This window comes from Aptenodytes patagonicus, chromosome 1 (genome assembly GCF_965638725.1).
Source record: "Aptenodytes patagonicus chromosome 1, bAptPat1.pri.cur, whole genome shotgun sequence".
Taxonomy (NCBI): domain Eukaryota; kingdom Metazoa; phylum Chordata; class Aves; order Sphenisciformes; family Spheniscidae; genus Aptenodytes; species Aptenodytes patagonicus.
The window spans coordinates 193,803,443-193,827,095 of record NC_134949.1 but is presented as its reverse complement, the minus strand read 5'-3'; the positions used below and the strand labels follow the sequence as shown (position 1 = coordinate 193,827,095).

The 23,653-nt window shown below is 39.5% G+C and overlaps 1 protein-coding gene across 2 annotated transcripts in view; it reads left to right on the top strand.

The window, feature by feature from the left end:
• Positions 1–23,653, top strand: part of ENOX1 (ecto-NOX disulfide-thiol exchanger 1) — a 382,814-nt gene that overhangs the window by 303,786 nt on the left and 55,375 nt on the right. For both annotated transcript variants that reach the window (XM_076363460.1, XM_076363466.1), the window contains 2 exons: positions 11,199–11,305; positions 14,609–14,726. In XM_076363460.1, the coding sequence (XP_076219575.1) occupies positions 11,199–11,305; positions 14,609–14,726 (225 nt within the window). The remainder of the gene's footprint in view (positions 1–11,198; positions 11,306–14,608; positions 14,727–23,653) is intronic.

Here is a 23,653-nt window from a genome sequence, read left to right as displayed (position 1 = left end):
CACTTTCGCTCTCTCCTTGGCCTTCAGGGAATTTCAGTGCCTAGTGGTCAAGACGATCTTTTGGAAAGATATGTTTAAATACCCTGAATGCCAGTGAAAGAACTGAACCTAAGCCTCCCTCCTTCCAAGAGTGAGGCTGGTGCTCTGAAAGGCAATATTGACCTTCCTTAGGGTGTTTGACAGATGGCTTTTAGGCACCTGATCCAGAATGATGCCAGCTGGAGGGAGGTGTCTCCCTGCCTCCTGTAACATGGCACTGAACAGAGAGAACAGCTACATACATCTATGGCACGTTCCCACCCAGGGGATGTGTATTCATAGTCCATCAGCTAGTTAAGGCTGTGGCCTTATATGCATTCCCAAGTGTGAAGCCCTTCCCCTGTACTTTGTAGGATGCCTGAGCTTTAACCCATCACAGCTGATTGCAGATAATCACCAGGGTCTTAGAACTTGTGTAAAAGGCCTGAGTGTCAAAATGTGAGTCTGAAGGTGTGGATAGACACATGGTTCATCCTACAGAGCAAGCTGGAGTATAAATCTGCAGAGTCATTTATTCCAGTGTAAGTAATCACAGGTGTGTCCCTACCTCCTGGTGGACGTGAGGTTCCTGGAAAGGGAAGGCAGTTCCCAGTGACCCTGAGATCCCTTTGTGCATTAGCTGCCATCAGGGAGCAGAGATGTGCTGCGGGTTCTCACCCTACTTTGGCAAGCAGTAATTATCTCATTGACTCTCAGTAAGCAGCTTTTGAAAACAGAACGTAGACCCCTTAAATCACTTAGACATGCTTAAAGGTTGCCATCCTGAATTTCATTCACAACGGCTAAGTGACAACCCTACTGTTGGCATTAGGCAAGCCAGTGGCAATCCAGCGTGGCAAACCCCAGCACTCAGCATTCAAGGCCAGTATACACCAGTAGGCGATCCTGATATTTCCAGGGGACCTTGTGGACAAGCTACATACTGACACCTTTTTTTTTCCATTTCAGCTACTAAATATCATGCCATCATTATAAGCAGTAAAAGCAAAACTGTGACAAAGTTTAACGCAATTTATAAGTGACAGGATGCAATCTTCAGTAGTACTGCTGGAGTATTTGTAAATTGTAAAATAGGTTTTTCCACTAACTAAAAAGAAAATATTGGGATCTTTTTCCTGGTAGAGTTCTAATTGTGGTCAGGGACCAAAACCTGGTAGTTTTTGGCCACTTATGAAGTCATAAAATACAAGGATTCATATCTGTGGACAAAAGTGTCATTATTAATTCTTTCAAAGAAGGAAAGAGACAGCATCTGAGTCAGTCCCTACTTTGTCTGGACAATAAGCTGACTTCTGAGAGGGTCAGAAAAAGCACTGCAGTTTTCATTATGTTACTGGGGTACCTTTGCCACAAAAGCCATGGTGGTGGCAGAGGAAAAGCCATCTGTATGTGAGTGATATCCCAGCTTTGCAAGGAGCTGTGATCAGAGCGATACGCTGTGGTGCTCTGAATCTAACAGCTCCCGTGTAGGCGCACTACAGCACTATGCTGATATGGGTGAGGAGGGAAGCAGGGAGGCATCCGGAGCAACTGGAATATTAGGCACCATTTAAAGCAAGTACACAGCATCATCAGCCAGAATTTTATGACAACTCTACCTGCCATTGCCTGCTTTGATTTTTTGAAAATGATCTCAAGATCTGAACTGCATAGTCCAGTTCCAGTCATCATGTAGATATTCTTCCCATCTTGCTATCGAGGGAGACTAATTTTCACTCCACAGCTCAATATACAGGGTGCCTGCCACTTCCTTCTGCTGCCAGTAAGCTTGTTTGCTTCCCTATGCTCTTGCATTGCATGTAAAGGTGTACATGGAAGCAAAACCAGAGAGATACTCATCTCTCATCTTTCAAGAAGTCCTGAAACCAAAGAAACCTGGAATTATGAGATTATGCAGTTCACCTGCTTAGCTTGTTGCTAAGCATCCTTAGCCCTTTTATTTGTGATACAGGATATGAGGTTAGATACACCTCTGAGCTGATTCAGGATGGTGTTCATTAAGAAGAATCAAAGGTTTGGGGAGAAGACTCTGTGTCGTGGCCCCCTCCTTGGGAAGGTCAGGATTGTCACCTTGAGTTTTCTCTCCCTTCCTACTGAAGGACTTTAGTGGTGTGTAAGAGTACTCTGACTTTTTTTCAAATAGCTGGTAGGTGTCTGATGTAAATGTTAAAAATCCTTTTTGAGCTCTCTTCAAAAAAGGATTGGGATGAGTTTTGTTTTTCTCATTACAGGTTCGCTTCAAAAGTTGCTCTCTTACTTTAGAAAAGGTAGAATTTACGTTGATATGATGGTGATTACTAAAATCACCATCTTATCTGATTTGCTTTAAATTCCGTACTGCAGTCCTTTTTCCCAGTAATCCTTCCACTTTTTAGTGTATTCTCTTAGTACTAAAAATGAAACCAGTTTCATTACAGGTATTGAAAGCATGCTGGTTAAAATTCTCGTAGCAGTCAGACTTTTTATATACAGTCATGCTTTCCGAGTATTCTTTCAATTGCTCTGCATTAATAACAACTTTTAAAAGGATTTTCCTGCTCTTTAATTGTCCAGTCTTACAGTCTGTCTTTCATTTGCCAGTGACTAATTCAAAAATATGAGCTTACTTTATGTGCAATTTTTAGGTCATCATTAAGCTCTTTGTGAAAGAGATTGAGTCATATAATGTGTTTTTACAGTGCAGCCCAGATCTCAGTTGGTGTCATATAATGCCACTATAATACAAATAAAAACATTAATCATTCATGTCATTAGTTGCCACTATTGCTTTCTACCTTGATGTATTTCTAAAAAAAAATTAAATACAAAATAACCTCCACAATCCATCAAGTCCCTTTTGATCAGCTCATTTAGTTGGTGTGCTCTTTGCTTGCTTCTGTACTGATAATTTGTCCAGTAAAGCTCAGCTGGGTATCTGTATTCTTTTTTACTTGTCGTCCCATTTTCCATCTCATATACACATGTTCTCAAAAGCATTTCTATCCAGGATGCTGCAGCAGTGGCAGAGAATAGAGATGAAATACTCCATTTCTATTTTACCTTGCATTCTTATAATTCCTCCCCACTTTCTGGCAGTATAACCCTTTGTGGTTGCAGCCTGTAGTGTTTCAGATAGCTTATTCCTTTGTGTTTCACTTTCTTTGAATTTCTTTGTTCCTTCCATTGTCTGCAGCCTTCACTCCACCTAAACTCAATAGGAATCTTGGTATCAATTTAAGCGTGGCCAGAATTTCAACAGAAGCTCTTCTCCTGTTATTTTTAAGACTTTTTTTTAACGTAGGCCATTAAATATGCATGGTGTTTTATAGCAAAATAAAAGCACTGCCTCTCAAGAGATTTCAGCCTAAGGCCCCATTTTGACAACTCATGCCACTTGTCTGGATCCTGCAGGATCTCCTAGATGATGAAGCAAGGTTCAGTGCAAAGAATCATGTGCTTGAATCACATGGAAATCTGTGCTTGGTTTTGAGCTGCCTTGCTGAGTAGGGATGGAGGTGAGGGCCTGATGCTTCACAGAACTGAACTGTCAATGTTGTATGGAAATGAACAATAAGGGATGAGAGTAAGGCATTGGAGCAAGGAAGTAAAAATGGAGGTTTCACCCAAAAGGTTTTCTGAGTTGGCTGTGCACACACATCATGTGGCTTGCACATCTAAAACTGTTCAGGCTGCTTGTAAGTGAATGAATAAACCTTGTGAATATGAATATGAATAACCCTGTGCAACTATGACTGGTTGAAATACTTACTCCCTTCAGTAGGCACTATCTTACTTCATGTCAAATCACTGGATTTGTCCCAAATGGTGTAATTTGTGATGATGACAGAGATGTTAAAGGGGCAGGAAAAGAGTTTTGGAAAGGGATAGACTATGTGGGAGGGAAAGATGGGAACAGAAAACACAGAATTAAGATGAGACTGCAGGCAGTAAACAAAGAGAGAAGGGGACAAGTCATGGCAGGCAGGGGAACATAAGGTATGGCAACAAAGGGAGAAGTAAATGTTCCCATATAAGATGCGTGAGACCATTTTTTTGTTTGATTGCCAGAAGAGGCTGTGGCTGTTGAAGCCATCGTCTATTCTTTTTTTTCAGCAAAAGAAACCATATTATGCCCGAAACAAATATAGCCCTCTTGATCTCCTAGGAACATCCTAATCTGCAAGATCCCTGGACAATTATTACTTAGAAAGAGTCCCTTCACTTAACGGGACCTGAACCAGAGTTCAGTCACATTTATGATGTTCCTTCATCTCATTGTTCCCTTGGGGTTCTGCTTTTGGACAGGCTTACAAAAATAGTTGTTCCTACTTTTGCTATTTTTAAATCTGAGAACTGAAAAAAAGGTCTGCTTAACCATAAATAACAATGAGAAGAGCTAATTAAATGCAGTGCGTTGGGGATGGCTAATAATCTTGTCAAGCTGATGAAGAAAATAACATTCACTTAATCTTTCTTTGAGTTAGTGGGGTGGGGAGGTTGTGTGTGGGGTTTTTTAGGTTTGTTTCTGGATGTCAACACAAGGTCTGTGAAGTCTGTTCTGTAATGTAAGATGGTGGCATTAAAAGAGCAGGTAGTGTATATTTGTACCTGCCCTACTGTGTTGTGCTGGCCTGATGTCAGGTTCTTGTTTGTTGAGAAATGACATGGAGGTGAAGTGGTCTTGTTGAGTCCAAGTGATTTATCACATGGCACGGCGCCAGCACTCTCTGTTACACCAAGCTGTCAGTTTCTTTGTTGTAAATTAGACCACGTTTCACAACCTAAAAGATTTTCAAAGCTTATTTTGTAGACAGATTTTCTAGCAATACCTTGCAGGGAAAACTGAGGTCTCTTTAATCAAAGTGTATTTTTTTTATTTCAAAGTTTAACAAGGAGTGTTCTTCCATTTCTAGAACTATCAATTGTTGATATACATACCTCAGACAAGTTACTGTGCAGGTTTCAGTATAAATTCTGAAAATGGGACGTTTTCAGTATCCCCATAATGCTACTTCTTTCACTCTTCCGCACTGGGTGTCTCTGCTGAAAGAAGAAGAAAGGAAAACAACAGCTGCTGACACTAAGGTTCGATGTTTTTACAAGACCTGGGATTATAATTTGGGCTGTGATATAAGTATTTTTTATTTTGTCCTTCATCTATGTGGAAGAATCTCCTTATTGTATTAAGAAGAAATATTTCTTCCTGCGTCACTCAGGTTTACGTAGACCACTGACATTCACTCAGCCTCTTAATAACCCACACAAACACATTTGACCAGGACCAGTCTGAGTCAGATGGAAGAGGAAGGGGAATCAGCCATCAGCCCAGACAAACCTCCTCTTGGTCTCAAACACTGTAGGCCCAATCAAAGGGAAATGTAAAAATAACATAGTGTCATTTAGAGAGAGGACACTTCGACTTGTTTCTCATTCTTTCTAGTATTTAGGTATGTGAGACAGGGTAGTCAGGAGAGGAAAACATCCTTCTTCCTCTGGTAAGCCTTGTAATGGCTCTCTGCAACACCATGACCCCTGCATCAGGACGAGAGCAGAAAAGGCGAGGCTGCTCGTAAAAGGTGACCCCACTGATTCTGTCTATAGGACTAAATTAAGCTGAGCTGAGGCAGGCTTGGTCCATACTGTTCAACCATAAGAAAGTTGTTGCTCTGGGCCAGATAGCGTTTTCTCACACAATGTGGGCACAGTTTAGGGTTTGGTGCAGGCCAAGCAGTTTCTCCAAAAGCATCTTTTTGGATGGAGAGAGAAGGGTTGCTGCTGTAGAGACACTCAGCATGTTGTGCCAGCTGGTTTCGGGGAACAAGAATGGTCCCTGGCTGGTTTTGATCGCCAGTACAGATGTAGCTGTTGGCAGCAGGGCAAGCTGAGGAATGGCAACCTTGCAAGCTGTCTTCCCACACAGCAAAATGATTTGGGAGGTAAATCACCGGAGGCACCGTTCTCTTGGTCTGTCCAAAAAGGTGGAATTTGGGGATATAATAGAGAAGTCCTGTGGTTTTCTCCTTTATCATAACATGTCTTAACACTATGTCTTAAGGAACCTACAGTCACCCAGACAGCAAACAGACCAAAAAGTATTCTCCTCTGATGGAGTTGCAGCCACGATTCACCTTCTTTTTGATACCCATGGATTTTTTCTGGGTTTTTTTTGTTTGTTTTGATTTAAAAAAAAAACCAAAACCAAAAAACCCAACCAAACACAAAACCCCCACAAAAACGAATACCAAAACAAAACAAGGATGCCATTTATTTGTGGCAGATGAGTTATTTTGCATAGCTGTCAAAATCTATGTCTTCATTATACAAATCTATAATGGCATTTGCTTACATATCCAGCTGATGACCAGAGGTATGCTTTACTTCAGGACCCATCCCTTGCATTATCTGCAGTCTTCTCCAGGGTGATGTTTCCAAATTTTATGTTTTCCTCCTCTGCCAGTCAATGGCAATCGCATCTGTTTCTCCCTCTGTGGCATGTGAATTGGGTAACAGGGAGGGGCTGCAGGTTTTCAGCTGTAAATGTGTGAAAGACAAATTCTTTTCTGAAAGTAAATAGTATCGTAACCAAAAGATTGAGAGTTTTGCCCAGATTAATTAAAAGAATGTTTCTTTCATTACTCTGCAATCTGTCTACCGTTTCTCTTATTGATGTCACGTCAGTCGCCTACGTGCAATTTTAGCCTTGGACTTAATGCTAAGATCTGTTCAGTACGGCACCAAATGCCTTTCAGGACTGTTGCCAGAAAAAGTCTCTTTCCTATCCAAAACTGACCTGGAGAGTCTAATTCATTCACTTACAGCATCTAGCCTTGACTACTGTAATTCCTTGGTTTGCTGGGCTTGGAGCCAAATTGATTGGCAGACTCCAGCTTACTCAGAATTCAGCAACAAGGCTTCTGACCCAAACCACGCCAACTCTGTATCCTCCCTGTGCTGCGAATCTATATTTGAAAGGCATGTTATACGTTTACTGTAACAGTTTCCTTTACACTGTAATTTTAGGGGTGGAATTTCTCTTTTACCCTGCATGTCAACTGTCGCACTCTTACAGAATTTTTCTGAGCTAAATTGCCATATATTCCATTCTTGCACTTACAGTAATTTAGTGCAAAGCCCTTTTCATCCTGTATCCCTAAATGGTGGAATTTAGAGTGAAATTCTACATGCAATCTGATTATCTGCTAGTGAAGACTTTTGTTTTTATTTTAATATATTGTGTTTCAGTTTCTATTTTGTTTCTTTTTTATCGTAAGGTGTTATAAAATATTTGGTTGCTGATGTTCTTTATTATTGCATACAAAAAATTAAAAATGATCATGTATGCACGGCAGCTGATAATGTAATAAGCAAAGGAAAAATTGACTACTTATTGTCTCCTGAACCCAAGGAGAAATTTCAGCCTTCACTCAGTCATGTATTTAAAATAGCCTGCTTGATAAATTTAATGGAGGGTAAAAGTGTTCTCTCTACCTCTTAAGCTATAGATGAGACTATACCTTGGTTCTTGTTTATTTCTGTTCTTCTCTCTTAGTATCATTTTCAAATATCCTGTGTCAAATATTCTCTTGCCCTGCAGATAATTCTAGTTTTCCCTTTAATCCAATCTGGTATGCAACTTCTGCAGGCATTGTTTAAGTGATTTTTGTTGTTGTTGTTCCTAGTTTTTCTTATTGTTTTTACATTTATACTTGATAACAATACCCTATCCTGGTAGCATGTTTTATGACAACAGAAACTGAGGTTCAAACTTTCATTTAATATGCTTACTATGAGCTGGCACCTCTAATAAAGTGTATTGTAGTTACACTGCATCTGTTAAACATTGACACTTGCATATCACTCTTGGCTTAGTTGTTTGGGTCTTTTTAGTTATTTATAACTCAGCAGAAAAACAATTAGATATAATCCTTTGTCTGAAACATACCACATAAATTACCAGTCACAGAATAAGTTGTTAGGAAAGATGCAGTTATTTACATCCTGTAAGTTATATTGATAGGAAAAACATTGACATGGTACGGACCCTTCCAGAGCAATGTGGGTTTTTTAAACCCTAATTTAGTAAGGAAACAGCTTTGCCTATAGTCAATGAAAATTTGATATAGCATAGAACTTACCAACAGATGTTTGACAATGAATATTTCATGTTACTTAATAATTCTACTTACCAGTCAGAGTTGACGGTACAGTGCATCCTAGAGTTCGATGTGCCTTAGAGAGATAGGTATGATCTGTCATTTCATTTTGGAAATTTCTTTCTGGAGGTCAGGAAGTAGTCTGAAAACCATGGTCAGCAGTGAGACTGGGAACAAGTTTCACTCATATTCTGCAGATATCAGCCCAAAATCTGGGGCCTCTCTTTGGCCAAATCTTACCCAGACATGGAGGAAAATGTTTATATCAGCTGATATAAAGGCTGATATAAACTCTCCTGGCTTCCCCTTAGGGATGAATCTACCTATTATGGACTGTGTGCTGCTGGATCACTCACCCATACAAATTTGATCCTGATCAGGGGTGGGTGCGTTATGTCTTGTCTTCCAATTACCCACAGCACAGGAGTTATGCCAGCTTTAGGCTTCCAGGGGGTCTGTGGGAGAACAAATTAATCTTGATGCAACCTGAATTAACCTATGAACAAATGTGAACTGGCAGAACGGGTTCATATTGTATTGCCATCTCATAACGCATGAATGCAGGATTTTCATGCAGTACAAAGAGATGTGAAGCCACTTTCCTGTACTGTCGAACCATGGCCTTGGCTGCTCTTTAGCTCTAATGTAATGCTTGGAGACCTTTTCGGTTGGGTGTTACCTGTGGGTGTCTGTAACACTTCATAGCCTAGATTGCTGCGTGTATCGAAATTGCTGTACGTACATTGACACTTTCTTTGAATACAGAGTAGTGGGATGTTGGTCTTTGATATGTACTAATTTAATATTCTCCTCTACATTTCCCTTTTTTATTATCCCTAGCTGCCTATTGCATAAAGTTTCTTTAAATGCCTTGATTTTTAACATCTAATACTCAGAGTATCCTACCTCCTTTAGTTTTTTTAATTCCTGACAGTTAGGTAAGTGAAGGAGATCCTTTTTCTGCTCACTTTGTCTACTGCAGTTATGCAAGAAAAACTCTTTGACATCTTCCTAGCTTGTGTTTCCATTGAGGAGAGTTTCCAGAATGACCAGATAATGACTCGCTAAATCTTAGCACCTGTTCACAGAATGGAAATTAAACACTTTAAAGTTCAAATGTTTTTCAAAATTCAGATGATCTTATTAATACCTATTAGTGGAAAATGGCAAACCAGCTCTTCCTCATATCTTTGTGAATCTTTTCTACTTGAATTTCCACTTGCAAACTAAAAGAAGATTGTTAATTAAGCAAGATTTTCTAAGCACCTGGGTCATCAACACAATGATAGTAATTAAATTCTAGCCTCAATTTCTATACACATAATAGAGTGCTTTAGCATTTTCATTCTTTTCAAATTAATTGAATAAATATACACAACATAACTTCCTTGATACATCCACCCTTCACTCCAAGCAAGTTCTAATAGGCTGAAATTATCACATCTGCTATTAAAACTTGAGTGGATCACAAATGAATCGGATCATCCCAGTAGTTTTGAGGCACCTTCTTTAGTATAAACTACATATAAGTATTAATTTTAAAATACTACATTTATTTTCTATGGCTTTAGAAGTTAATTAACCAGCCCTGATGACTGCAAAGAAAAACTTCCATATGTGATTCAAAACGTTGTAATCTTTCTGAATCTGAAAGCAGCCTGCAACAGTGGTAAAAAAAGAGAACAAAAGAAATGTGCTCCTATTCAAGCAAGCGGGGTTAACTTTCCAATCTAGAGGTGAAAGATACATAACTGACTTACTAGGTGAACTCACCATTTTAGGAAAGATAGGTTGCTATGTATAATAAGATCCCCCACATCTGTGACTTTAGTGGAGAAGGAGAGCAACCGTTGATCAACTTGATGAGAGACCAGATCAGAGGGCATTACAGCGCTCCTGCCACCATTTCTCAGTGAAAGAGGTGGGAGGGAGGTACTCCAAGCTGCAGCTTTACAAAACAGTGACATCATTTCAGCCCAGGAATCTAAAGAGATAAATAGCCAAGAACCTTGTCAAAGAGTTGAAGCATTTTTCAGTTTGACTTCATAGGTCACCACAGCTGCTCACTCAGGAGCACAGCCTGGGTCATCTGTAGATAATCTGGATTTCTTGGGGGTCTTGCAGTTAACTGTGCTGGGATTAAAGCAACTTACATCTTGGTCAAATCATTTCTAGGCAGGTCACTGTTGTGGAAGGACGATGTGGCTTGTAACTGATGTGAAGAGAAAGAAAAGAGTGTTGGGAGAAAGGCTTCTGATTTAGGATGAACAAGTAGCTAAAAACTTAAGGTTCTTAATTGTCCTAGATAATTGACCTAAACATTGATGTCTGGCTTCAGAACAAATTCATTAGAGTTGAATGAGGGAAGCCCATTTCACATCTCTTCTTCATCTTATATGCACAAAAATGCAACTGTTCATGTACATAAACCTACATAGGCCATGGACACAGGACAGAATGATCTACCACAGGTGAGCCCATTTATATTAAACAGAAGAGAAGCAGCAGCTGCAGGTACAGAATGCAGCATTTATGTATGGTTTAGCCCTTCCCATCTGCTGACAAATTCCCACTAGCAGATAGTCACCTTTCAAAGCAGAGCCCACTTGTCTTTCATGCTTTCATTTGTAAATGAATGCTTGCTCCTCTGTATGCAGCTGCCACAGGGGAACGTGTGTCAGGTTTATGCCTCGAGTGTCATTTCTGTAGGCGCACACCTATAGCCACACACGCAAAGGCACGTGCCTGTGCAGAGAGTTGTAGCAGACGTCACGGGGAAGCAGCTGCATGCGTGGTTTTTGGTACATAGTTATAAGTTGTGTAGACTAAAGTTATGGAGACAGACTTGAAGGGAGACATCTCCAACATTGATAAAATGTAAGTACAAAAGACACATCATTGGATGGATATTGATGATGTTGTTTCAGTAATGACATCATCCATAGACTCCTAGTGTCTTTGCTTTGCTTCTCTATAGTGATCACAACATAAATTGCTTGTCTTGTTTGACTTCCTTGTTCACCAAAGTTGAGCAGATTGTCGCCGTTTTCAACGCTTCTACCAGACAAAAAGCTTGGGACCATTTCTCGAAAGCCCAGCGAAAGAACATAGACATTTGGCGAAAGCATTCTGAGGTTGGTGATTTTATTATTACTTTCTATCCATCATCTCACAGCTGGATTGACACAGAACGAGTGTGGTTGTAGCTGGCCATAGTGTATTCAGCAATATTTACGGCTACCGTTTTAGCTGTTAATCAACCGGCCATTATACAGTCTCGTCTACAGTATGAATTGCTCCCATTGCTCTCATTATGATAGTAGTCATTAAATAACACTAAGACAGAGACCGATGTGTTTTTATTTTTCATGCAAAATTTGGGAAATCATTGGAGGATTATGTTTACTTACCTAAAATAATGAACTGAAGTAGTGAAATCAGGAACGATATTTTCAACTAAGATAAGAATTAAGAATTATTTCTGAAAAATACTTTTTAGGAGTCATCGTGATCTGTTTTTAAAAGAAGTATTCTGTAGCACAGATTTTTTTTTCTCGTTGTGCCATCATATGGTCATTATAAGATGACTTTGCCTGAAAATAAAATAGAGAATTTCTTTCCTAAGTAATGACTTAAGCATATTAAGTCCAGAATTATGACATACTCCTTCCCACTTGTTTTATGTTTATCTTTAAAAAAGTAGATTCATCACTTGTACTGATTCTAAGTATTATGCTTGCAAAGAAACCAGTATAAATGTAACCATACTACCACACAGAGTTAGCAATGTCGGACCATGCAGGTGTGACTGTCGTAAGCATGAACAGGGGAAATGGGATTCTAACTCCCCTTGCTGCGAGTGGCAGCAAAGGAAGTGCTAGACCTCATCCTGTGTTTTGGTCATCCAGCTTTCGTTTTTAATTCAGTATATACGCTATGAGCCTGTATTTTAAAAAGTAAGTACCGCTGTCTTTGTTTTCTTTCTTTCTTCTTCCTTTTTTTTTTTTTTAATATGAGCAACTTACATACACTTGGTTTACCTTCATGTAGTACAGTATGTTGATTGTTACTATCACAGTCCTCTAAATGATTTTTCTCTGTCTCAGAATAAAAACTTTAAAAGGTAAGGTGCACTTATTTAATTATTTTGTAGTACACTTGTAAAATAAGTGTTGTACACTTAGTTTGAGAAACACTAAAGTGCTGTGATATAAATCATTTGGATAACATTTTAAGTGCCCATTAACTAATGCTAAATTACAGTTGAATACCAATGGCACTAAATGTAACATCCACATGAATACCAAATGAATTCTTTATTATCAGTGCTATTATGGTGAATACCAAATGACTTCACAATAATGGGACACTTAAAATAAAATGTTAGCATAAATTATTGGTACAAACTGTATGTTGCATTTTGTTCACAAATGTTTCATATAAGTAGTGGGTAAAGCCTTTGTTCAATTGAAAGTTGGGAAGTTGGGGGATTGATATTTGTCTTTGTTTTAGAGAAGTATGAAAATATGATTTGCTAGTAGATTATTTCAATTATATTAAGACCATCCCTTCTTAAACTAACTCTGTAAAGGGGTGTGGTGTGTGACTCATTTTCTGGCTTCTAAATCTTTAGTGAACTGAAATGTGTAAGAGTTGGACTTTCCAGAAATGTTAATTCACTACTCATTTTTTCAAATATTATTGCCTTTTGTTTTTCTAAGAGGACAACAAAAAACAATTCAAAAACATGTGAAGGCTCTCGCTAAACCAATGTATTTTAGAAATGCCTGGTTTTCAGATGTGAAATACAATGGAAATGTACCAAATAGCATCTTTCATTTAAATCACATTTTCTAACCATGACATTATCTTCTAATTTGTTTAATTACCTGATCACCTTCCCTTTTTTTCTGAATTTAGGAAAGCTTTGCTAGAAACCCAAACCCAAAGCAAACACTCATACACATAGACATTCTCCGTGGAAGATTATTGGCTTTGCTGATAATGTAGACATTGATACATCAAGGACATCTATCCCCTAAAGAGGGAGTAAATGTAAGCGGATGTCTGCTCATGTATGCAGCATACTTCCCCAGGAAAAGGTGCAGGTGGTCTTTTCCAATAAGGAATTAAGAAATGGCTTGCTAATTTCTTCCAGAGGTGCCTCTGATTGCATGAGACACTGGTTGACAATTTACCTTTTTAATAACTTTTTTAAATTTGAATTTATTCTCATGTAAAACACCCACTAATTAGCCTCCTTGCCTTTGCTGGGATTAATGGACACATATACATTTATCAGAATATTTGAGATCTGCCGATGAACCAAGGGTACAGCTCAAGGGAAACGCCTTCCCTTTTTTCACGCAGTCCCTCTCTGACAGCTTATTGTTAATTGCACGGAGCAGTGGTCGGAGTCCTCAATGCCGTCTCCTCCTTCCACGCGACTCTTCCTTGTTTCAAAGGTTTCAAACCACCTCTTTGGGAATTAAGCTCTTTGTCGGCAGAAAAATTAGCTGTCTGCAGACTGAAAAGGCCTACACTAATCACGGTGCAGCATCCCCGTGTTACACCTGACAGGATTATTAGGACAAAATAGAGTCCTCTCAATTTTCTCAGCGCTGCCATTAAAAAGCCAGCCGCTACACCCGCGCCAGCTTTTCTACCCAGAACAAAGACCGTCTAGACTCCCACAAAGCCCGCGTGCCTGCTGATCATTTACCTAGTGACATGTGCACGGGCTCCCTGCCTGCCTGCCTGCCCTTGCGGCGGTCGCCCAGAAACCGGGTTGTCCGTGCTGGCACTCGTTTTGGATCAAGATACAGAGATTTTCAAGACAACATTTTTGGGCTGGGTCTTTTAAATCCAAGGCAATCTGGGCGTAAGGACAGAGGGTGAGATTCCTTTGCCCAGCATCAGGCACCTACAATATTGAGCGCTCCATCTGCGCTGGCTGCTCTGGGTCCCTTTACCATCAGCAGAGAGAACTAGGCACTTTTAGGGTGTAGTTAATATGACTTTGATGGAGACACCTACACTTGGCTGAATGAGTCCTACCCCAAGTGGCAGAGAGAAGCAAGAATTATCTATACCTTAAGCAGGCTGACAATCTCTTTATCAGTCTGCTTTATACACAATTTTAAGCATTATCCCTGCTGTTAAAGCATTCTGCTATGTTTAGTAGAACTAAAGATCACTCGATGTGGAGACTCACTTTCTCTCTTGTTTTCCCTGAGTGTTACCTTTGATAAACTCCGTTCTTTCACAGGAAGAATTCCCTGTGCTACTGTTGTTATAAATATTCATATACAAATAAGTATGATTACAATGAAAAATGATGCATAATTAAAATCAGAGCAGTATTAAAAACACATACTAAATAATACATAATGACATGATGGAAGTTAATACTGACAAAAGGTCATTTTGGGTTTTAGGAGCTCCGAAATGCTCACAGTGAACAGCTCATGGGAATCCGCCGGGAAGAGGAGATGGAAATGTCTGATGATGACAGTGGTGACAATCCCAGTAAAAAGCTGAGAGTAGATGATTCAGGTAAAGCCAAATCCCTCTATAATGTCAAGTATATACAACTGTTTTTTTTTTAAAAGCAAACAAAAACTTACATATGAGAAGTGACTTATTAATAGCTGTTTGTATAAGACAGTATCTTATTTTAAACCCTCATAAGTTATTTGAATGATGCAAGCTGTCTCTAGGAGGTGTCTGTCACCTGCTATGACCTATAATGATGAAATTTCTCTCAGTTCCGCCCTTGGCTGGAAGCATTATGTTTCTTTAGCACGCGCTCTGCAGTCTTGCATAACAGTCTTTCATTCCATGGTTGTAACAATGTCTTATTATGAGACCAGTTGAAGTTACATTTTGGTCAGTATTCTCTAAGTCTTACCTTTCTTTTCAACAAATACGTAGTAATATATAAGCTCTCTAACAAACACGGTATACCATTTTAACTGTGTGTTTTGTGGAATTAACTTTTAAGAGTACATATTTCACAATATGGTACTGCATACTGCATTAATTTGACTCTCGTTAGATGGCTATCATGAAAGAAAGAACAAGGGTGCTTGTAATATGTGGAAAGAAAAGCAACTTTTTTGGCCGCCTACAAATACTCTGCTATCCAAGGGTGGACACTCCAAGAGGTGGCTCAGAAGCTGCCTGAATTACTGACTTGTAGTATGACCTGGATGGACCCTTTGCTTGATTTCTTGACATTGGCTAATAAAGTTGTGAGTAAAGGGTTTGCCTGTCTGGACACTCATCTTCAGAAAGAAAATTTACAGAGGCTGAGGCCAAAGCATGACTGGGAACTACCAGCCAGCAGTGACCTTTAAGGAAGGTAAAGAAGGTGGGAGTAAAATGGAAAGAAACTGAGAGTCTCATGACGAGGATAATTTTAATCCAGGCCTTTGCATAGAGGCACCATATTAAGAAAGGAAAGAATTTCTTCCATTCAATGGTTTCAAGTCCTTGTATGCCTGCACAGAAGAGTGAATTCAAGCTTATGTAGACAGGAGCTCTTTGGCTTCTCCTGTGACAAGATGCTGTGTGAGGTTGAATGACTCCAGAAGTAAAGACCAAAGGAAGGAGTGTCATTCTAGCAAAGAAATTTTTACTACAGCATCTCTCTTGAGGGGAGATTTAATGTTTTTCCTGGAAGAAAAATGAAACAGTAAAACCTCTAAAGGGCAGCTTTAATTTTTGCTTGGCTAATTGTGTGGGTTTGAATTTTCTGGACATCATTAGCAAGTGTTTGGAGCTGAGACAGTGGGTCTCTGCAGACAAAGCACTGCTAGCAATCAGAGATTTTTATGAATGTCTAATCATTTTACCTTGACTCTGTCCACTCTTACGAAGTTATTAGAATTAACAACAGGAAGGTAGAGCCAGAAAAACCCACAGCCTGCACTCCAGAAGAGGAGTAATAATGTTTTGAATTGTCATACTTATCAGTTCAGCTAGGTTTAACATAAGCATGCTCAGGGCAGAGCTATGCTGGTCGTTCTTTTTGTAACATCACAAATAGGAAAGCGTCTTTGCTTTTCTTCCATGAAAAGGGACATTTTTATCAAATATTTCGATATCTGAGATTTCTACAGCATTCCATCCCAAACAACTTCAGTTTATTTGTATTGTTATAATGTGGGGACTTGAGTCCCCTCGGTGATAACAGTAGCAAATCCAGTAAGTACTGTGTTGCATACTAAATCAAAATTTAGTGATATGAATCCACTTGAGTACTTGTCCATCATTGTCCATTATACCATTCATCATCATCTTGATCTTAGTGGAGTTGATCCAGCCTGCTGCATACGTAGAGTCATCCAGTTCTAAAACTAATTTTATAGCTTTCTTCTTCCAACATTACACTCTCAACTAAAGCAAGTGGATTTGATTCTTCTGTCATTGACAATAGAGGGAACTTGGAGTTATGTCAAAAAAGTTATTGGGTATAAAACATTGGTAAATGAAAAGAAAGTGAGAGAAGGACTTTTTCATTTTTATGTACAGAGAAGTGATTCTTCCTTCTTTTAGCATTTTTTTAAAATTGCTATTTGTGTTAGCTGCCTTCTGTTTTTCTTTTTTTCTTTCTTTTTGAGTATGTCATGCCAGAACCACCTCTTTATCTCACTGGAGTGGCTATTTGTATTCACAGTAATCTCTGTTCTACAAAGAATGTTTCTTAAAGAATCTTTTATCACGTAGAAACAATTCTGCACAGTAAGAAAACATTAGCACTTTCTTTATTTTTAACCCTTTTTCTTAAAATGTTTGTCTGAATGTTTAACCATGGGAAGGGCAAGGCTTGAAGAACACAAAGAAGATATTGTGCCTCTTCAATTCAAGGACAGCATGCACACATAAAGGCTTAAAAGTCTAAATCCTGAAGTGGCTGAAGCAACGAGGTGTGATGAATTGGTTTGGATAGTTCCAGAGTTCTGGACTGCCTGTCCTGCCATCCCAACAATTTTCATGAGAAATTATTTTTCAGCCTGCCCTACTCGACAGTGGGAACAACACTCCTGGGAAGTTGCCATCCCCAAAGCTACAAATTACAAGCTTTAAGCCCAACCTTAATGATTCTATGATTCTACAAGAAGTGACAGAGATTTCTCCAGGTTCCAACACCTGTGTCAGGTCTTTTTTCACTGGTTCACCTAGTTAAATCACCCCTAGTACAAGAAGGTTCAATTAATTCAACAATTTAGAATGGGTCCTAAGACCTCATTCTACCTTGGTAAAGTGTAGTTTCAGCAGTCTCCCAATGTAATTTCTTCTGTTAACTCAAGCCTTTTTCGTTCAGAAATAACTCCACTTCTGAGAGCATCTAGATAGTATGGTGCTAAGTGTGTCACATTTCCTCACAGCTAGACTGGTTAGAACAAACAGTCTCCTGTAGGATATCTGAAAAGAAACCTATTCATCACCCTGAAAAAAAGAGCGTAGATTCCAGCCCCAACATTTGAAAACACAGTGTAACACATTTAAGCCCTGAGGCTGTGCAAAAGGACTTCAGTGCCTGAATGCTCATCCAGGCTTGCTGGACTTCAGGTTTCAGAGGAACGTTACATTTTGCTGAGGCCCTTGTACACAATAAGTTCTGGGGATTTGGGATAGATGATGAAAAAGCTGTTAGTAAGAATGGTTTGCATATTTTCTTCAAGTTGTGCAAGATACTAAGTCATGCAAGAGATCAAGTCGTGGTGCGTGTTAGAAATCCTCTAATAGCTGTTTGTTTGGGAAGATTTGGGCTTGCTACTTGCGACAATGCAGAACAGTTCCAGGGGGACTTGTTGCAAAGTGCTTTACTCTGTTCGAGATTCAAATCCTCTTCTTTCATCTGCCAATTGCTATTCTAGTTTATGAACCTGATTTACTGATATCAGTGACTCAGTGGCAGAGCTGGAATGAGAATGGGGACTGTCAGTCTACTGGACCTGTCTTCCACCGTCTTGTCCATGTTGCGGGTCTGGGGCACTGCCTCCTGCACAAAGACCTGCTCCTCCAGGTGTTTTACAGGTAATTCTCCCCAGGCTTAGTTAGTACCCTACTCTGTCATGTGCAAGCTGATTCTTCAAGGAAAAGGAAGGCATTGCTACCTGCTTGTTCTTTTAGACAGCATCTCAAACTGCTGCAAGGACCCCCTGAAGATCCCCCCAGGGAAACCAATAAGTTGGCTGAACTAGCATGCGTGCCTAGTTTATAGGAAATCCTCCTGGTTTCACAGACTAAAGGTCATTTGCATTACAGGGAAAGCTGGCAAAAGTCTGGCCTGCAACTGAGTGAATCTCAGCCGTGGGATCAGCTATTCCTTTAGAATGATGTTTTTTTCCCAAAATTCAGCCTTTAAACAGTGATTTTTCTGCAATGTGGATTTTGGAGTTTGAAAGGGACAAGAGGATTGCTGAAGTAAAGCTGGGAGATTGCTAAGAAAAAAATAATAATGATGATTGGCAACTCAGTTAATACATTTGAAAGTCAAGGTGCAGCTACTGAAGCATTAGCTCAGGGGAAAAAAAAGATTCAGCGCCAGAGTCTAGAGGATATATGGAAATCTTCAGAATGATCAGGATTTATGGATGCTTCGTCTCCCACCTGCTGGCACTGGGAGTAAGGATCCACATGTAAAAGCCTCCAAAGTAATTTTAAGAATTAGTGAAGTGAAGCTGCGTGTTATAGAAAAGAGCTGAAGTTTGGTTTATGCCTAGAAGGCACCTGTAATTTTACTTTAAGGGGAGGTGGGTTAATCTCTTCCTTTTGCAGTTCTCGGTGACGTGCCATTAATTCTAACAACTCCAACTTCAGTGAGAGACTGTGGCTGGCACCACGGAAAAGAAAGAAATGCACAGTGCTTGCAGAGGGACGCGGGAATTAAGACTTTTGACCGGGATCCCAGAGCTCTGGGCCAAATCCCAGCTCTGCTACATACCCCCTGCCTGGACTAACCAAGGAATTCGTGTTATCTCAGTTTCCTACTATCAGATGGAGGCAACGATGCTTCCTTTCATTCACCCACTGCCTGTCCTGTCCACGTGGATGATAAATGCCTCGGTATAGGGCTCTCTCCGGCTGAATGGACTTGCCATAGCCCACTCATTGGCCCCTGGAGCATTTCACCGCCATTGTATTACCTGTGATGAAGTAACTTAATAACATCTCGGGGGCTGCATGCAAATAATAAATTGCAAGTTATGTAGTGGAAGCCCAGTTTGAACACGTAAGTTTGGTGCTGCCTTCCAAGCCAGAACAGTTTAGGCCCCTATGGCAGGATTTTCAAACATACCTAAAGTAGGTACCAAACTTAAACATTACAGCTCCTTCTGCCTTGAACAGTAGCCTGGATCTTTAAGTGCTCTCCTGAGCTGATCTGTCCTATTTGCAGCATCAGCTAAGTCAGCTGCCATAGGAGGCAGGCTGAATAGCGGGCAGTCCCTCCCACAGAAGCGTGTAAGTCCGTGTGAAAGTCAGTATTTGAAAACCGCACCCCTGTGCACACAGCATAAAACAGGCTTTGTGATATTGTTAGTAAATCTGTCTTGAAAGTTGCAAGCCTGGCAAGCCTTCAAGGAAAGCCTGAAGCAACACCAAAGTGATCTGCGTGATGCTTATTCCTCTTTTCTCTGCAAGTCAATCCTCTTTTTGCGTTCTCTAAGGCTTGTGTGAATGCAAAGATGCACACGTGGAATGGAAACTGTGTTTTATAGCTGGATTAAACTGGTAGGAAAGCTTTATATAGCTTGCTACAACTTTGAATAGAAATTGCTGAACCCCAGCTGTGTGGAGCTGAGCTTTGCTCTTCCTTTTCTTCTGACTGGCCAAGTGTCAGAGGAGATCTCATGTCAGATCTTCCTCTTCCTTCTGATCCCAGGGATCTGATATTTCTCCCTTCCTTTCTTGTAAGTCTAGTCTTTTGTTTTTATGGGGGATTAAGTTTTAAACAAAAGTCTGACTTACTTTTCTGTCATTACCTCTCCATCCCATAGCTTTTCAGCATCAGATTTTGTGAAAGTGATGCTGATATTTAACAAGCCCATAATTTCCCCTTTTTCCTTTTAAACACTTGTTGATGAAGATAATGTAAAATAACAAACTGTATTTATTTAGAAATTAATAGGCTAGCATTGCTTTTTTCCTCAAATAAATTAATAACATTTCAAAGCCATCAGCAGCTGGTGTCATAATCAGCCCTGCAGTAATAAACATATAAAGGCATATGAAGAGGAAAATAAACCCTGTTAACAGAAGCTAGTAACCAGGTTTTATAAGCAATCTCGAAGAAAACGTATTTAAAATCTGAAGCTCTGAATTGTTGCTGTACTGACACGGTCCCCTCTCTGGCCAGAGAAGACAGCTGAACAACCCTTTTGAGCTCTCCAAGTGGAGTAACTTGAATGGAAATGCTCTGGACAGAGCAGACAATCAGCTTTGTTCCCAGGGACCATCAGGGATGATCACTAGAAAGCAGCACAAGATGATTACTCCCTCTACGCCAGGAAAAGTCTGCTCTAGTGTCTTTCACAGCATGCCAGTTCAGAGCTGTTATCATCAGGCAGACTCCAATTTTGTGCCTTAAAATGCATTCCACTTTTCCCACAGCTTTTACAAAAATAGGCTGAAATTCAGGAAGCATATAGGCGGGGGCCTAATTTTATGCCACTGGTTTTAAGTCCATTTGGCTCTAATAATGCTTCTTGTGCAGCTGAATTTAGCAGAAATGCCTTGATGAATCAGGGCTGAAGGTACTTGCCAAGGCTGTCTTCCCTGGGGAATAAAGACAACCTTGTCCTGTCCCAGGTACTGGGCCAGTTCTTCTGGATCATGCACAACACGTTGGCTTTGGGATGAAGGCCTGTGCTGGTCCTGTGGACACAGCAGTGAAGGGGTTAACCTAACTTTCAATTTTTAGAGGAAACAGACACTTCAAAGGCATTTTCCTAATATGGGTTTTAGGAGGCTGTCCCATTTACTACAAAACAAGTCTGTTGCGCTTTGATGCTTTTCAACTGCCAGAAATACTATTATCTAGATTACATTTTATCATGTTTTCTGGGTATTTCATACTGATAAGGTTTTATGCAGGATCATTACATATGAGAATAGATTTAATCCTGTTTTTAGTAAGCTTTAAGGACACTGAGGGATTATTTATGTAATAAGATGCAAAGTTGCTATGGAAAATGCTATAGCAACCTAACATCTTCACAAAACCAAGCAGCCACTTGTGACAGCAATCTAAATTTACATTTATTTTAGTGTCATTTTATTGACATTCTTAGTATCTCATTTTGACAGCATGTTAAAATATGTTTTGCGTTCATGCTAGAACAAAATTAACAGCATGTTGTTGGAATGAAGATGATGCTTATAATTTTTGGAGATAATTTTAGCACGTTTCATTTTGTGTAAATAGCATTAAAATAGTAGTGAAAAGAAGTTTGTGTGCATCCCCACTATTTGTAGTAGAGCAAACAATGCACATTGAAAGTAATGTTTTATAAGTCAGTGAAAGCTAAACTGTTTTTATTTGCTTTATATCTGAATGAAAATATTTTTAAGAAAGAAATAATTCTGTTATTAGAATTTATTTCAAATCCTATATCTTTTATTATAACTTTCCCAGTTCAGGATACAGGCTATAATTTTTCAATAGGTTTCATAAAGCAGGGCATCATTTCTGAATATGTAGACTTGCAGATTGATAGGGAATTCCCCTGTTTAAATGGGACTTTTCTAAAATGTAGGATAACAGTACACATTGCCCCTTAGGAGGTTAAATAAAAAGGGAAAGAAAAAACAAACACAAAGCAACAAAACAGTCTGAACTGTGCTCATTGCAGTTAATAATGAAACTCGCGTTGACTTCAATGGGAGCAGAAGCAAGCTCTATATATTGATTTTCTCCATCCCCCTCCATTAAGAATCCTGAAGTGCAGCTGTAACATTGTTGAAGTGGGATGTTGGCAGCAAAATCAATAAAAGGCAATATTAGAACATATGCTGTTTTCAGCTTCCTCACAATCTGATATAACTGGTATTAGCATTCTTCTCCAAATTACACTTCATGCTTTCTATAAAGTGACCTTCCTTATAGTGCCCTCTCCAGTATAAAGCTTTTGAGCTCTTACTCTCATATTTAGCCTTCAAGAGAATGAGCCTTATTTATAACGGTGAAGACAGTTGATTCTGAACAGAGCATAAAGAACAGATACCTTCAAAAGTGGCTTCAGCCTAAACCCTATTTCTGACCTCCAATGAAAGTTCATTTCTATTATTGTTTAAACTAAGCTCTTGGTTTTAGGTTTTCTTAATTATGCTGCCCTTCATGCCCTGTTGCTTTTAGAAACCCTTTTCACCCCAGCACGTTAGAGAACCTTGCAGATAGTGCTTGAGGTGGAGAATTAGGTACCTTCTTATCCACCATTAAATCCAAGAAACATCAGCCATTGCTAAAGTGTCAGAGGAGATAATGATCAGAAAGCAGAGTCTTTTCCAATGTCAGTGTAAGCTTCTAAATTCATAATTGCAGGTTTGGGGAGCATCCTTACATCATGAGACATGCAAGGCTGGCTGAAGTTTCCAAAACATTAAAAGCTTCCTTTTCAAAGCATGCAGCTTCTCGTTCCTTGTGTGTCTGGCAATCTGTGATGTGGTTGCATGCCAGGAGTTAAAAACACACCCAGCAGAGCTGATGCTTGAAGCTGGATGGCCACAGAAACTCCCAAAACTACTACTAGTTAGTGATGCTGGTTTACTTTGGTGGATGAATCTTAGATTCAGAGGAGTTTCATGATGTCCTGCTCTTTGGTTTTGGCTTAAAGACCTCGTCAAGAAAATAAGCTTCTTACTAATGACACATATCCATAGTATAGCATTTTTCTGACCAATATATTGAAGGATTTAGTTCATAAAGTTGAAAGCCAAGTGGATTCAAAGCTGCTTGGAGGCGAGTGATCTTCTTTTAAGTCTTATTTGGTTTTAGATTAATGGTAGAGAGAAGAGAAAACAAAGAACAGTCCTCTAGGATGTGAAATGACAGACTGAAGAACTAGATACCGTACCAAAACGATACCATTTTATTCCACTTCTCCACTAATACCAGCATGTGACTCCTTGAACATCAGCATACAGAACTCTAAAGGAGGAAAATTTGTTTCTTCTGTGTTAAAAGAAAGGTGGTTTGTTTTGTTGCCTTTTTTTTTTTTAATTAGGAGTTCTAATTGCCTTTTTTTTTTTTGCCTTTCAATGGGCAAAATAGTTTGCAACCTTTTTGTTTATTTATTCAGCCCTCCCCATATTTGATGCATAGCAAGTTTCATCAGGTGCAAGAACTGTGCCAAGCATGTCTTTACAGCACTTGTATCCAGTGATTGCTGAGCTGCTTCTACAATTGCCAAGTGCCCCCCTCACATGTCAACCAGGGATCTCTGAAGAGATTTGGGTGGTTGCTAGTCCACAAC